Source organism: Astatotilapia calliptera, chromosome 6 (assembly GCF_964374335.1).
Source record: "Astatotilapia calliptera chromosome 6, fAstCal68.1, whole genome shotgun sequence".
Taxonomy (NCBI): domain Eukaryota; kingdom Metazoa; phylum Chordata; class Actinopteri; order Cichliformes; family Cichlidae; genus Astatotilapia; species Astatotilapia calliptera.
This window is the reverse complement of record NC_137427.1, coordinates 32868137-32884768: the sequence shown is the minus strand read 5'-3', so window position 1 is coordinate 32884768 and position 16632 is coordinate 32868137. Positions and strand designations below refer to the sequence as shown.

At 38.9% G+C, this 16632-nt stretch overlaps 3 protein-coding genes across 4 annotated transcripts in view; all 3 read right to left on the bottom strand.

Moving 5' to 3' along the window:
- The window catches only part of LOC113018274 (B-cell receptor CD22-like), a 93484-nt gene that overhangs the window by 25720 nt on the left and 51132 nt on the right, over positions 1-16632 (bottom strand). The window lies entirely within an intron of this gene.
- On the bottom strand, positions 588-6925 carry LOC145429535 (uncharacterized). The gene is made up of 9 exons (XM_080303174.1): positions 5337-6925; positions 4833-5138; positions 4525-4758; positions 4324-4428; positions 3967-4179; positions 3540-3881; positions 1208-1544; positions 1059-1116; positions 588-945 (listed from the first exon to the last, which is right to left on the bottom strand). Exons 1-9 carry the CDS (start codon positions 5389-5391, stop codon positions 706-708), a joined length of 1890 nt encoding a protein of 629 aa, XP_080159300.1. The 5' UTR covers positions 5392-6925; the 3' UTR covers positions 588-705.
- LOC145429149 (sialoadhesin-like) lies at positions 14256-16467 on the bottom strand. The gene is made up of 4 exons (XM_080302191.1): positions 16164-16467; positions 15530-15875; positions 15377-15427; positions 14256-14788 (listed from the first exon to the last, which is right to left on the bottom strand). The coding sequence occupies exons 1-4, from the start codon at positions 16465-16467 to the stop codon at positions 14785-14787; spliced, it is 705 nt and encodes a 234-aa protein (XP_080158317.1). The 3' UTR covers positions 14256-14784.

The window sequence follows — 16632 nt, the reverse complement described above, 5'->3', positions numbered from 1 at the left end:
TTATACTGTGACACTGATATCTGTATTTGTAATTGTCATACTTTGTAAATCCAAATTTTCAACAAGGTTTACATATATACACAAAAACACATCATATGTTTATACATATATAAAAGTGACAAAGGGCAGCGCTAAGTGGCAAAATTCACCAGTGATATAATGATATAAGAACAAACCGTCAATGAAATAAAAATTACTAACAGCAATGAAATGGTTAAATGTACAGTTCTGAAAAAGACATAACAAGGTTTCCAGTTGTTACGAAATAAATAAGAGTAACAACTTGGACTTAAATATTCTGCACTGTGACAAAATCAAGGCTATAATGCAGTGACATTCCCGCATTTCAGTGTCTTCTGCTATAATAGCACATGCACACAAGGGTCATCCCCACAGCAAACACTACAGTTGTTGTATCCCTTTGTTCTTGGATTATAGTGAACAACCTTTCTTTGTGTGTAATTGCTCTCACGGTTAGAAAAGGGAGACAAAAGGCACGTGACCTGCTAAAATAGAATAAAAATAAAAATACATGAGCATAATATTTACATGATCATGAATTATTCCATTCATATGAGTAAAATGTGAAGCCCATCGAACTGCCTAATCTAATTTTGTCGAACACAGCAAAAAGGTAAAATGAAGATTCAAGTGTGATGCACAAAATTTTAAATGACAGTTGCAGAGATGTGTTAAAAGGCTTGTTCAACACCATGTGGGGTCTGTTTCTGTTGAAAGGACAACAGATTCTTCATCAGAGCTCGTGTTATTTCTATACTTCACCACAGTGTAATCAGCATGCTGCTCTTCTCTTGGCTGAAGTGGCTCTATGGTAGACAAAAGAGGATCTGTGTGGTTTTTAAAGAAGTAGACTTTGCTGTAGAGGACTTCATCCTCCACCTGTGGCTCACCTAAGACGTCTTCACACACAGGATCAGGATTTAGCTGAGAACAAAAAGCGATACATCATAATTCACTTAAAGATTTGACTCCTTTGACTCTGTAAGAAAGATCATTCAGTATGAAAATGTGTTTTCCAACTCTACAGTAATCTTTACCTCCACTATGTTGTTTGATGTTTCGTTTGTGGAAGACTGACTCGTAGTCCTCTTTTTTCTGATTATTGAAAGTAATAAACAGAAAAAATAAGTGAGTTCATGCCAGAGATAAAATGTTGTCACTTTGAATCAAACACCGTGTTGCGTACCTAATCAAAAAGAAGAAAAGGAGAAGTATTGAAACCAGAACTATTACAGAAACTCCAATTGTCCATGTTCCTGTGATACTTTGGACAGTGAGAGTCTTTGGAGCAGAGCTGATATCTTTGTTGGTTTTCACAGCACAGGAGTAGCTTCCTGCATCCTCCCTGCTGACTGGGTCTAGGATCAGATGTTTGTTCTGGTTCTCGCTCGCGGTCAGAGGTCGACTGTTCAAGTACCAAATGTAGTTTGTGTTGTCAGTCAGAGGACATCTGGTGCTGCAGGTCAGTGTGACTCTCTGACCCTCTGTCACCACTGCAGAAGGACTCATCTTCACTCTCAGCTCTGAAAGACGAACATTTAACAACAACAATAATAATAATAGTAATAATAATAGTATTAAGGCAAGACATGAAACTCTTCCAAATCGCAACATGAATTACTCACAAAACATGAGTTTTAATTGAGGCCTGACTGCAGGCAGACCCTCCAGTCCTCATATTCAGTTAAATAATAAAACATTTATTTGACTTTGAGTAGTTTTCAGTTTAAATATTATATTTTCTTAGGTTAGGGTGTCATTCTAAATGTGTGTTTAAGATTTCGTTGTTAGTTATTCTCAGGTTTTTCCTGTCCTCCTATGTCTGTGTTTCTGTTGTTGCCCATATTTACTCAGTTTTATCTTTGTGTTTACTTTGGCCTGTTAAATTTGTGTTTCAGTCTCAGTGTTATGTTCCTGTTTTATTTTGGTAGTCTCTTGTGTTGTGTTCAGTTTTGCTTCCCTTGTCATTAGTCTGACTTATTTCACATGTGCCTTGTTTTTCCCAGCTTCCCAGTGTTCCTTGTCACGTTGCTGGTTCCTCATGTTGAGTGTGCGTCTCTGTTAGTGAGTATTTGTGTCTCTGCCTGCCATGCAACTGTGGTGGATCATAAATTTGATTAGTTTTGAAGTTGTACATCTCTGTTCCTTACATTTCATGTCATGCCCTTATTAATGTTTTATTTGTTGCTTTGACTGTTTTCGAATAGAATATGCAGTGGGAATATAGAGGGAGATAAGTAGTGAAAGTTTTGCCTGGGTTGATTGTGCATCGATCCATTGTTAATGCCTCAGGGCTCCAGTAGGTGGGTTCGCGCGCTTCCTCCTTCACTCAATACAGACGAGTGAGAGTGAGAGCTGCGTGTCTGTGCCTTTCTTTCACCTCTCCTCACTATTTCCCCTGTTTAAGGTAACTGTCATGCACAAATCTATATAAATGTGTGTTACTGTTGATTATTACATTGTTATCATTGTTCATTGTAGCGGAAGATGTGAATTGCGGACTATTTTGCTGAGAAGTTCCAGTTAATCTCTGTTGCTGCGTATGCTAGTTTTCGCTATTACTCCGCCATATTGTGTGAAGATTTTTCTGTTACGATCTGTATAAGTTAACTACTGAAAGACATGCAGTACTTAAAGTATTATTTCATTGCTGTGGAAAGTTAGTGACTGTGTCAGCTAACATGTGCGAGTTAAAAATATGTTTTTGTCTAATGCTACAGTTCATGTTATCTAAAGTATTCTCATCAGCTAATGCAGCGAACAATAGTGACTTAGTTTGGATACAGTTGTCCTGAGACTGAGTGCATCCATAAGAATATTGTTTTGGTTGTATTGCTTCTGAAACTCAATACAGACGAGTGAGAGTGAGAGCTGCGTGTCTGTGCCGTTCTTTCACCTCTCCTCACTATTTCCCCTGTTTAAGGGCACAACACAACCAGCCCATGATACCTTATCCAGTGGGACTGTGAAACACTATTGCATTTGAGGCATTTGGCCATCATTCTGGTACAAATGAATCTTGATTCATTTGTCCAAATATTTCATTTTTCCAGAACATTTTAGTAAATAAACATGAAATACTTGAAATAAACTCCGGATCTTTCTTTGCTTAATGTATCTTGCTATCAGATATCCAGTTCCCTTTTGAGCCTCTGAAAATGGGGGACCGTATAAATATGATTGTATTTCCTGAACCGTTTAAGTAATTCTTTTATTAAAATGCCTCAATTGAAGATGAAAGTTGTTACAAAAATTATTTCTTTGTCGAAAAACTCATTTGTATATAATTTTAAAACTATTATATTAAATCAAGCAAAATGCCAGTTTTTACTTTTGATATTTTAACTATAGTTATTTTTCATAGCATTTACATGCTTTTAATTAAGAACAAACTTTTCATTGTAAGGGAATATTTTAACATTGTTATATAACCGAGAAAGATCTGAATAGTTCTAGCGCTACTGCTCATATTGAAATATTAATGAGTAAAGTCTGCTGACTGAGGAGTTTAGATTTACCTGTGACAATCAAAAAGACTCCAGGCAAATCAGACTGTGTCCATCCTTCATGATCTTTGTTGAATCTGAATGTGTATCCTCCTGAGTCATTCTTCTTCAGGTTGTTGATGGTCAGGATGTGTTGGTTCTTCATGTTGTCCTGATACTCCACACCACCTGCAGCCTCAATCAGCTCTTCAACTTCCACTTTATCTTTTCTCCATTTTTTACTCCAACATTTAAACTCTGGCTTCATGTTATCAGGATGTGAGTATTCACTTGTGATGTTGACTGAAGATCCTTCCAGAGCACAGATTCTCCTGCTGACATAATTCACTCTCCAGCAGTTTTTATCCTGAACACCTGACATATAGATGGAAGATTTAATGTTGTTTGATTGGTCTGTGTTTCATTATTAGTTGAAAAGAAAAACAGATTTGACACTTACAAACTTTTTTAGATTGAAGATGTGTGTGACCTTTAACTCCACAAGAGAATGTGTCTGTTGAAGAGTTATGAGTTGAAAAATGTTGATTCTCATGATAGTTTATTTTGTTGTGATACCACATGTAGACAGCTTGATGGTCAGTCAGATTACAGCTGTTGTTACAGGTCAGTGTGACAAATCCCAAGGTGGAAGAAGCTCTTTGAACATAAACCTCTGTCGATCGAAGATAAATACACTTCTCGTCACTATTTAGATATAATCATGCGGCTCATTTAAGTCACATAATTGTGCAGTTTAAACAAATATGATATAAAGGTTTGGAGAAGTGTTTATACAATTTGTTTGTGGAAACTTCACCTCTAGGGTATGTGATGGAGCACGGCTCATCCACTGATGTCTGATTATAAGAACACATGTTTCCATAAGCATAAGTGACACTGAAGCATGTCTGTGTGATGGAATCTGGACAAAAAGAAATGAGATTTAATATTTTTACTGAGGTTATTTTTACAGTTTTTTGCTGAAGGGTTTGTAGGGACTATAAACATCATGACTCACCCACAGAGACTTGAGGGGCTCTGAGATGCTCGTAGCCTTTGACAGCACAGGAGTATGTGACTGCTTCCTCACTGCTGAGCAGCTCTTGGTACCAGGGAGACCAGTCCTCATAGAGAAACTCTCTGTTCTTGTACCAGATGTAGGCTGCAGGCTTTTCAGTCAGAGGACAGCTGCTGCTGCACATCAGTGTTACTGTCTGTCCCTCTGTGGCAGGAATCACCTTTACCTGCAGCTCTGAGAGGATGATGGAGAACAACTTATACAATGATGTCATTTGGAAAGTAAGTAATAAGTAAAAGTCACTGTACCTGTAACTACTTGGAGAGTAATTCTGTTTAGCCAACAGTTTCCTGCACTGTCTGCAGTCTTCATACAGCAGTAAGCATTTGCATCACTCTCTCTTAGATCATTGATGGTTAAAGTTGGGATTTTCTCTTCAGACATGTTGTATGTTACACGTTGTCCATCCACAGAGAGCTCACTCTGAACAAACTTGTAACCATCCCAGTCTATAGTGAACCATTTTCTGTTTGAAGTCAGATGTTGATGTGAGCAGTGCAGATCCACTGATGAACCTTTGAAAGCACAGATCCTGGTTTCTCCTCCATTAACATCTTTAACAGAAGGGAGTTAATAAATGTTTTTATCTTATTAATATGTCTTTGTTATTAATTACTTAATAATTTTCAGTACTTTACATTAGAAACTAATCTAAACTAAAATTCCTCATCTGTAAATATTACAAGATCTTTTTCTTAAGTTAATATTAACTAACGATTTTTACATAAGAACTCATAAATAATCTCTGATACCTGAAATGTAAAAGATGAGACCCACAAGCAGACGACCAGCATCTCTCAACTCCATTGTTGTTTTAGTCCAGACTTTGAGCGTAAAGCTGACAGTAAAAGCTCAAACCAAAAGATACAAAGTGAGTCATCAGACAAACTAAGCAGTACTCTTTATCAGAGCGAGGGGTGGGCTGCTAGTTCATATTCTTTGGTTTCACATATCTTGCATCTTTGAAACTAAAAGTAAACTTGCTTCCTCTTCCTTTGAATCGTTTGCATCCTTAAATGCTTTGTTGTAGCATGAATATTATTTTAATCTACATCAGTTCAATTCCTCAATAATAATGCTTTTAATGTATTTACTTGCTGCATGCAGTTGTGTTTTGAATGCATTAAATATTCAGTTTATTAAATATAAGTTGTTGAACAGAAAGGTGTGGAGGTGATAAACTGCTGAGCATATCTCAGTATGACAATTTGTAATAAACACAGCTGGAGCGATTCAGACTTTAATCTACTGTGACTATATTTTGTTTTAAAAAATATGAAACAATGAGCTATGGGGAACAATTGATTAAAAATATCTGAAATGTGTTTGAACTCTCAGACTGAATTGTATTTTCCATTTCTATAAACATTTATTTATGAAGCACTTTTAACAGAAACTCATTTTCACTTTCCTATCGTTAATCACACAATAATATTCTGTAACTAATTGGACCTGAAAGTCGTGATCTATGAATCATACAGTATTAACTCATCCTGTCGTTCATAAGTAAAGTTACTCCTGTTCTTATATCAGGATTCATGTATATTATATATAAAAACACCCAGCACGCCCCTGCGGGCGAGGAACCATCATGGAAGGACAGGCCCCTGCACGGTATGTACCACCGGCAGATAGAGGAGGTGGCTGATATCCAGAAATCCTACCAGTGGCTGGACAAAGCTGGACTGAAAGACAGCACAGAGGCACTAATCATGGCAGCACAAGAACAAGCTCTGAGCACAAGATCCATAGAGGCTGGGGTCTATCACACCAGGCAAGACCCCAGGTGCAGGCTGTGTAAAGATGCCCCAGAGACAATCCAGCACATAACAGCAGGGTGCAAGATGCTAGCAGGCAAGGCATACATGGAACGCCATAACCAAGTGGCCGGCATAGTGTACAGGAACATCTGTGCCGAGTATAACCTGGAAGTCCCGAGGTCAAAATGGGAGATGCCCCCAAGGGTGGTGGAGAATGACCGAGCTAAGATCCTGTGGGACTTCCAGATACAGACGGACAAAATGGTGGTGGCTAACCAACCGGACATAGTGGTGGTAGACAAACAGAAGAAGATGGCCGTAGTGATCGATGTAGCGGTTCCGAATGACAGCAATATCAGGAAGAAGGAACACGAGAAGCTGGAGAAATACCAAGGGCTCAGAGAAGAGCTCGAGAGGATGTGGAGGGTGAAGGTAACGGTGGTCCCCGTGGTAATCGGAGCACTAGGTGCGGTGACTCCCAAGCTAGGCGAGTGGCTCCAGCAGATCCCGGGAACAACATCGGAGATCTCTGTCCAGAAGAGCGCAGTCCTGGGAACAGCTAAGATACTGCGCAGGACCCTCAAGCTCCCAGGCCTCTGGTAGAGGACCCGAGCTTGAAGGATAAACCGCCCGCAGGGGCGTGCTGGGTGTTTTATATATATATATATATATATACATATATATATATATATACATATATATGATTATGTAGCCTGTCTCTAGTTACTTTCTTTAAGGGTAACCATATGCAACCAGTGTTTGAGTTGTCTGATTGAATTGTATTCTGGCTTTGAAGAGGTGATATTAATGTTATTGTTGCAGCCCTGTAGTGGTTTAACTTGTCACTTGTCCTGTCGTATTCTTGTTCGTTTAATGTCACTGCTAAGTGTGGCTCCACAGTCAAAACGTCTGCCAGTCTTTAGCCTTTTTTAGCCGCACCCAGAAGGAAAAATAGGATTTGAACCATAGAGGTAAACACTGGTGACAAGAATTTTGTTTTAAATTCACTCTGTTTTTGTTTTTGTTTTTTGGTCTTACTGTGCTGCATGAAACACTATCATATATAAATAATTAACATATAAAAGTCATATATATCATGTATTACTTTTATAAAATAAGTACTTTACTTGTTGCTGTGTCAACTTTAAGATAAATCCAGACAATTTTGGGTGACTTCTTGAAGTTGGTTAGCAGTTCAGGCCATGTCCACCAGAGGACACCATTATAACTCTTCATCTCAGCAACATTTTCTATTGTTCTCTGCCTACTTCTTTTCAAGTTCACAGACAAGATAAGTTAGGTATAAATATCTGTAGTTATTTCATTATCTTATGTTGCAGATTTTAAAAAAAATGGTTGATCTTTATTTTTGTTTAAATAATTGGGCCCCACAACGTAAAAGGACCCAATTTTACTTGCATTTGTTTTCTGTCATTTGCATACAGTTACAGTGGTGGATGCCCAAAGTTTGGAAAAATAAATTTAACATATATACAAATGATCCCTGTAAGCCAAACGCTCAGGCTTCAGACTTTATTGCCTTTGTTTTTCTTTTCTTTATTAAGGTTATCAGTTTCACTTCTCGAACAAATCGTAACAATTTGAATTTTTACAGGTAATTTTTAACAAATCATGGTCTACTTTCAAGTAGTCAGAGCCTTCAGTGAATTTTACAGTAAAACATAAATAACAGCTTCAATACTTCATATGTATTGTGTATGTATATTGTTCTATGCAGTATCTTCCATTACTGCTCCTAGAACTGCACGCTTCTGTACAGAGACCCTTGATGTTCTGCCTGGAATCTGCTGAAGCCACTCATCCTGATTTGGGGTGGCAGCTCCTCATGCTTCTATTACTACTAAGACAATTTGGACTTTACCTCCAGTTGGTCCTTAAGCCCCTGGTACTCCTTGATTTCATTGTGTTTCTGATTTCTGATCTTGCTGTTAGCTAGAATTGACACATTTATCCAACTATGGTCCTCTCGTCCTTGCAAACCACAAATTGGTCTGGTTAGTTATATATTATATATATCATATTATTATATTATGTTATATATATTCTGTATAATTTTGTCTTTATATGACCCTACACCCTCCTGAGAACTAGCTGTGGCGAGAATAAGGCACGGCGGGACCACGGAGTATCATTCGGATATGTACATCTCAACACAACACACCCAAACCCCTGAATCCCCGTGTTTTAACTAGGCGGGCGTGATTAAGGATGCCGTGCAGGTGCATCCGCCCTCCCTTCACGGCACCGCAGACCACGCCCCACCACACCAGCCTATTCATTTATGGCCTCTGTAATGGACATTTGTTTTTGGTCACATTCACAATATATGGAAACACAAGTCCATTTTATTTATAAAAAAATGTGTGAAAACAGAATGACAAGTTGCTAATACAATGACATGAGTGACATGTGTGATCACTCCAGCTTTACATGTTCTCTCCTCTGCCTGTTCCTGTAAAAATAGCAAAAATTAAAAACAAAAAAAAAAAAACCCTGACCCTAAGAGCAATCATGTGTCCCGTTGGTGCCATTCTAGATTGCTGGTCAGAAAGATTTCTGGTGCCAGTAAGCAAAGAGACAATGCCCCGAGATAGATTCATTTTAATTATGCAACACCTTCAATTTGATGACAAGGACACGCGGGCAGAACGGGTGAAAACAGATACATTTGAGGCAATCTCTGACATCTGGACACGCTTCAATGAGAACTGTGCTAAGAGTTTCATTCCAGGAGAACACATGACCATAGATGAACAGCTTTTCCCTACCAAGGTTCGGTGTCCATTCACACAGTATATCGCAACCAAGCCAGACAAATTTGGGATCAAGTTCTGGATGGCCACGGATCTGGAGACCAAATATGTCTGCAGTGCATCTACTTGGGAAAGGACCCCAGTCGTCAGAAGGAAGAGAGGCTGGCAGAGAACGTGGTCATGAAACTAGTGGAGCTGTTTTTGGATGATGGGAGAAACGTCACAACGGACAATTCCTTCACTTCACTGTCGCTGTCGCACAGACTACTGCAGCGCAAAACAACGTTACTTGTGCCAAGTAACGTTGTTTTGTGGACTTCATTCACCGTGCCGGTGAATAAAGTCCGCCGTGAACTTCCTCAAATTGCAAAAGACACTGCACAGCGAGAGGAATTCTCCACTTCAGTGCTTAGAAGTGGCGGTGTCTCCTTCACAATTTATGGACCTAAAAAAACCAAGACTGTGTGTGTTCTTAGTTCCATGCACTAAGATGTGACGATCAGTGACGGCAGAAAGAGGAAACCCAAAGCAATAAGAAACTATAACCACATGAAGGTATGCGAATGTGTGTATAATTTTACATCAGTGCTACAATGTTTTCTGATGTGTGCTATACAGGCCTATAGAAAAAACATATACTCATGACTCTCTCTCTCTTCTTTTACAGTGTGGTGTAGACGTGTTGGACCAAATGGCACGCATGTATTCTGTAAGAGCAGCAACACGCAGGTGACCAGTAGCGGTTTTCTACAATATGCTGAACCTGGCGGTGGTGAATGCCTACATTTTGTATAAGGCATGCACAGGGCGGACAGGCAAAAGAAGATTGTTTCTGAGTCTTCTAGCTAAGGAACTTTGTTGCCGATTCAAGCAGCACAAGAAAATATTAGCACAGAGTGTGTGTGTGTGTGTGTGTGTGTGTGTGTGTGTGTGTGTGTGTGTGTGTGTGTGTGTATATACACCGTGTATACAGAAGGTACTCAAGGCCTTTTACAGCACAGGAGAACTTGTCTGTTGAATAGCTTTGAAATGAAAATTGTTGATTCTTGTAATTTCTGCTTTCTGAGATGATAAATATAGTTTTAATGAGTCACTTTGACATAATGTATGTAATTTTATTTTTGGTGTTTGGTGTTAAGAAAAAGGAGTAATTAAATATGGCTTGCTAATACATGTATTAATAAAGGTAATATGTGAGCTTTATATTTTTTGAAGAAAAATGAGATCAAACTAATATATTAGAGGTTTGGTGGAAGATGTTTGCTTATTTGTGAAAACTTCACCTCTGGGATATGTGATGGAGCACGGCTCATCTACTGATGTCTGCCTGTAAGAACATATTTTCCCTTTAGCATAGGTCACACTAAAGCAGGTTGCTGTGATGGAACCTAGAAACAAAGAAGTGATCCTGATTGTAATGATTTGCTGTATGACCCATTCTGTTTGTTTTGTAGCAACCATAAACATCATGACTCACCCACAGAGACTTCAGAGGCTCTGAGATCTTTGTAGCCTTTGACAGCACAGGAGTATGTGACTGCTTCCTCACTGCTGAGCAGCTCTTGGTAAAAGTGTGTTTGCATCACTCTCTCTCAGGTCATTGATGGTTAAAGTTGGGTTTTTCTCTTCAGACATGTTGTACGTTACACCAGGGCCGGCCCGTGGCATAGGCCGTATAGGCAAATGCTAAGGGCGCCGTCCATCAGGGGGCGCCACGCCAGTGCCACAAATGTTGAAAAAAAAAAAAGTTGGTACTATTATTTCTAAATACAAAAAATAATCCCACGTTAATTAAAATGCAAAGTAAAGCTTATTTAATAGAAATATTATTTGTTACAACATTACACTACACTGCTGATGTAGGGGGGCGCCACCTAAAATCTTGCCTAGGGCGCCAGATTGGTTAGGGCCGTTTCTGCGTTACACGTACAGAGAGCTCACTCTGAACTTACTTGTAACCATCCGAGTGTACAGTGAACCATTTTCTGCTTGAACTCAGATGTTGATGTGATCAGTGCAGATCCACTGATGGACCTCTGAGACCACAGTAATAGTAATTAATTAGTTAATTAATTAATTAATTAATCCAGCATAAATTCAGATTATTAATTTACTAAATATGTAATGAGTAAGTAACGTAAACCTTACTTAATAATCACTTATAGCTAAGATGTACAAGATGAAACCCAGAAAAGTTTAATGAGCATCTTTCAAAAGATTCATCTTCATCTTCATCTTCGAAGCATAAAGTTCACAAAATCAAAGAAAGGGGAAAGAAAAGACATAAGAGTCAAAGAAGAAATCTCAGCCTTTTACTGGTGGGAATTTTAAATGTTGATTATCACCTTAGTAAATATACATTACTTTTTAAAAATTTGTGTTATGATTTTAACGGTTCTTCCTCTCAACTGATGTGGTAGTGATAGTCAGTTTTGCCAGGAGATGGCAGCGTAGCTTAAGTAAGTGTTGCTAAAACCAGTCGAGATATTCATGAATAAATTTAAGTGAAGCTTTGAGCTCCTTTTACCACTTAGCTGCAGGTGCATCTACGAAAAACATGAGTTTGAATTCTTTACTGGTAACTGGTCAAGGTGTGAGCTTTACCTCAAAGTCAAGGTCACCAGGAAGTTTAAAAAATAAATTAATACAGATTTTATACAGCTTATTCTTCTGTGATTTGTGAGTACAGAGGAAATGTATACTGACTGTGACAGCGTCATTTGGCTGTTGCATTCCTTCTCTTTTCTTTTTGTCTCGTTCCTCATTCTCACTCCAGCAGTTTCAAAAGGCATCCAAGTCACTGAAATTTTCCCTTAAGCTGTGCAATAAAAAGAACCTTTAATACAACCAGACCATCAAGAATATATTAGGTGCAGCTGAGATGATGGTGATGATGAACCAGTTCTGAGTCCTCTGAGTCTGGGATCAAGATTTTTACCTTCTGTTCCATCCACAATAATGTACAAAGTGATAATACCTAAAATAGAACATTTATTAGAACTGAACACATTTATTTGTGTCCAGTGAAAAGTTCCTGGATTTTAGTACGCCTGATTTCAGACAATTTACTGGTTTGCTTGCCTTTATATGAAGCTAAATCTGACAAAGTTTTGAGGCTTCCTCTTATTTGGTGTGAGAGAGCCTGACAGAGACAGAGTGTCTCAAGTTCAAGAGCTGCTAAGTCTTTAAATATCTTAGTTTCAGTTCCTATAAGGAACTGCATCATCGCAGAGGAATTTTGGCCAACCCTTCTTTACAGCATTGCTTCAGTTTGCAGACATGTTTTTATGCACATCCCTCTTAATGACTCAACACAGTTTTTCCATCAGGCTAAGGTAAATGGCCTGCATTTGTATAGCGCTTTTCTAGTCCATAGGACCCCAAAGCGCTTTACACTACATTCAGTCATTCACACACACATTCACACACTGGCGATAGCAAGCTACATTGTAGCCACAGCTGCCCTGGGGCGCACTGACAGAGGCGAGGCTGCTGGACACAGGCGCCACCGGGCCCTCTGACCACCACCAGTAGGTAAACACGGGGTTAGTATCTTGCCCAAGGACATTTGGCATGCAGCCAGGATGCAGCCTGGGATCGAACCACCGACCTTCTGATTAGTGGCTGACCTGCTCTGCCACCTGAGCTACAGCCACCCCTAAGGTCTGGAAAGACTGAACTGGACCATTGCAACACTTTGATTCTTTTCTTTTTAAGCCATTCTGTTGAAGATTTGCTGATGAGCTTGGGTTCACTGTCCTTTGTATGACTCATTTTACTCTAGGCTTTAGCTGTCAGACAGAGGACTTTAAAATATTTTAGAGTCAAATGTGAGGGCCATGGCCACCTCAGTGACTGGAAGGTCACTGAGCTCCGATACACATATTATGAATATACTTCATTTTGTTTGATTATTTATTTGAATCAAGTTTAAATCACGTTGTCGTTGGTTTAGGACGCCTTAGCTGCACAGCAGCTTGTGACAATCAGAAGCCACACCTTAGCTATTAAGAGTGGCTCATGGTCAAAGTTCCCATTCATTTTACCTGAATCCCTGAATATCTCACTTCATAATCATTTATTTTCTTAATACATTAATTTCAACTTCCTGTGTCTCTTCCTCACTTTTTTATTGGGATTGTTGTCCCTACAAAAGCACCCCACTGTGACTGTGAGGGCTTGTTAGTAGTTGTTACTGATTGTACTGCTGACAGTGCAGTGACAGCAGCCCCAACAGCTAACATACCGATTCTTTTGATTTTACTATTTTTTCTTTTTGTTTTTTGTTTTCTCTTAACTTGTCAACTCTTATCCTTTCTCATTTCTTCAAAATTAAATTCTGTTCTTCAAGGTGCGTATCGCAGATACGTGAGGGCCCGGGTGCCTTAAGATATATGGCGTAGCAGCAGTTCAGCTGCCCAGTTCAGCCCTGGTGTCCTGGTTCTGTGTAGGCAAAACTGCCCATATCATCAGCCCTCGTTCAGTGTATATGACTTGTGTGCTTAATTAGTTTGAGATGCTCTCCAAATGTGGTGCTGTTCATTATTTGTATTGACCATATTTGTTCAGTCTTTTTCTAATTGCACTTAGATGAATATTAATATTTAACATGCTAACTGAGGCCTTTGGAGTCTTGTAGTTCCTGGGGGGATTTGCAGTTTCTCTGAGCCTTATGTGGTTTGACTGGGGTGAATTGTCTGGGACGTCTACCCCTATGAAGATTGGCAACTGTTTTGAATGTTTTTCACTTGTCATCTTTGTTTCATCTTTCTCATTGTATAATGATGGACTTCAAATTGTGTGAAGAAAACACTTTAGTGTTAAAGAGTCCAAATCTGGTACTTAAATACAATTGAGAGGTCATACAGAACAAATCATGTCAAACAGTGAATCTGCTCTTTACTTAAATAGTTCATTCCTACCTGAAAGACTGAAAAAAGATTTTAATTTTGTGAGTCTTTCTCCAGACAAACTGCATTCAAAGCAGCTCAGTTAAACATGTGACATGGCTACATATTATTATATGTTCATCAAAAACCTGACAGTGCTGACAATGAAAGCAGAGACAGGGGACAGTGTTAGTGGTTATTTTGTGGTACAGACAAAAACCTAACAGAAGACAAACCTGCGGACACAATGGCTTTGATGTTTTTATTAGTGACACCCAAAGCACACAAAGTAATACAATGTCTAACAAAGTTATCAAAAATAGCACCCTTTAAGTGGGTGATCAGTAAATGCACACTCGTGGGCTTTTGGACATAGCAGAATTTTTAAACGGTTGCGTCATTTTTTGCAGGTTTTTGTGACAGACGTACATCATTACCAAATATGTTTTAATTCAAAAGCTTGAGAATTTCTACTTGAGCTTTTCAATTTCAATTGATTTCAATTTCTACTTATTTCTACCTTTATTTTATATTCCAGTGAAGAAAGTGTAACCCACAGACAGATCCAGATGCTGCAGTTTCTCTGCTGTGATGGTAAAGTAATATCACTGGAGTTGAAATCATCATGGTAACAAACGTTTCTTTATTGAGCATACAGTGGCTCGATGGTGGAGTAGAGGTCAGCTGTGTGGTTCTCACTGAAGTGCAGTCTGCTGTAGTGATGATCATCCAGCTCTGCTGACTGAGCTGAGATGTTTTCATACATGGAGTCAACGTTCATCTGAGGAGACGAGACAGTTCTTATAAATTTATATCAAACTGCATCAATAACTCATAGCTGGTTGTTTGTTGTTTGTTACATTGTCACTGTACTGCACTGTCACTGAGATTCTCAAATAGAACCTGTCTGACAAACTGAAACAAGTTAAGAGACCTAACCCCCCCCAAAAAACAACCTCTAAAGAACTTCAGGTCTCAATTGTGTCAATTAAGGTCAGAGGTCATGATATAACAATGAGAAACAGACGGGACAAAAATGGCAATGAACTCAAAAATTATTTTTCCTGTCAGTGGTAAACATCACGACTGTTCAATGTCCAATCAATTACAAATCTAGTTGAAGATGATATTAATGTAATGTGTGGTAAGGATTGCTGATGTATATCTGACTTATTTGATACAATGATGAACATGAACATCGGGTGTAGGTAGGGACACTGAAAAGAATGCTACAGTTGGTTACTCAGAAAAAGGCAGACATATAATAAGTTTAAGCTTTTTTCCAGAATAAATGATCGTGTGAGGAAAAAAGGAAAGATGAGGGGATGTTTTTCTAACACAGCAGAATTATTTGAATCTTATTTCGTACCTGCTGCACTGATTCTGACATTTCTCCTCTTGGAGACTGACTGGAAGTCTTCTTTTTTCGGTTGCATAAAAGAAACAAATCAGTGAATGGGTAAAACATTTCACATCACACTTTAAACATAACTGGTCTTAGAGATAACACAGTAACGTTCACCTGATCCACCAGCAGACAGTGAGAAGTATTAAAACCAGCAGAGCTGCAGAAACTCCTGCAGCTGCTGGTGTCCATGTTCCTGTGATACTTTGGACAGTGAGAGTCTTTGGAGCAGAGCTGATATCTTTGTTGGTTTTCACAGCACAGGAGTAGCTTCCTGCATCCTCCCTGCTGACTGGGTCTAGGATCAGATGTTTGTTCTGGGCTTCTGTCAGGTTCAGAGGTCGACTGTTCAAGTACCAAATGTAGTTTGTGTTGTCAGTCAGAGGACAGCTGGTACTGCAGGTCAGTGTGACTCTCTGACCCTCTGTCACCACTGCAGAAGGACTCATCTTCACTCTCAGCTCTGAAAAACACTCAGACTAGTCAGTAAATGTAACACAAAGTAGTTCTCATTAAAGATAAAACAAGATTTGGTGCTTTTGGTTTTCACTAACTTCTGAAGAGTGCAAGAAGCAATAAAAGGCAAATATCTGTAGCCTTTTGACTAAATAAAATATTTCTTATCGCATCATCAGCTGAGGAAAATTCATGCATTTTCATCTTGTTAATTCAGCTGAAAGCATTGCAGAGGATTTTGTGTTGACTGTTATTTTTATTTATTTTTATACGAAGAAAGACAAACCATAATTACCTGTGACAATCAGAGTAACTCCAGGAAAATCAAACTGTTTCACTTCTTCATTTCCTGTTGTGATGGTGAACCTGTATTCTGCTGAGTCATCTCTCTTCAGCTGCTTTAATCTGAGGATGTGTTGGTTCTTCATGCTGTCATCATACTCCACATGATCTGCATCCTCAGTCAGGTTCCTCCTGACGTCCTCCTCAGCATTTCTCTTGACTTTATTTAGACTGTATCTGCTCGTAGTCAGGATATGAGTATTTACTGGAGATGTTGACTGAAGATACTTCCAGAGCACAGATTCTGCTGTGGACATAATTCAAACTCCAGCAGGAATCATCACTAACACCTGAAATATCGATGAAGTAGACAGAAAGAGTTAATAACTGTCTGGCAAAACAGCTCAACTTTATCACAGACATAAATGATTTCCCTTGATTAGGAATTTTCAATCAATTTCTGTGCAAATATTTTATCAGGA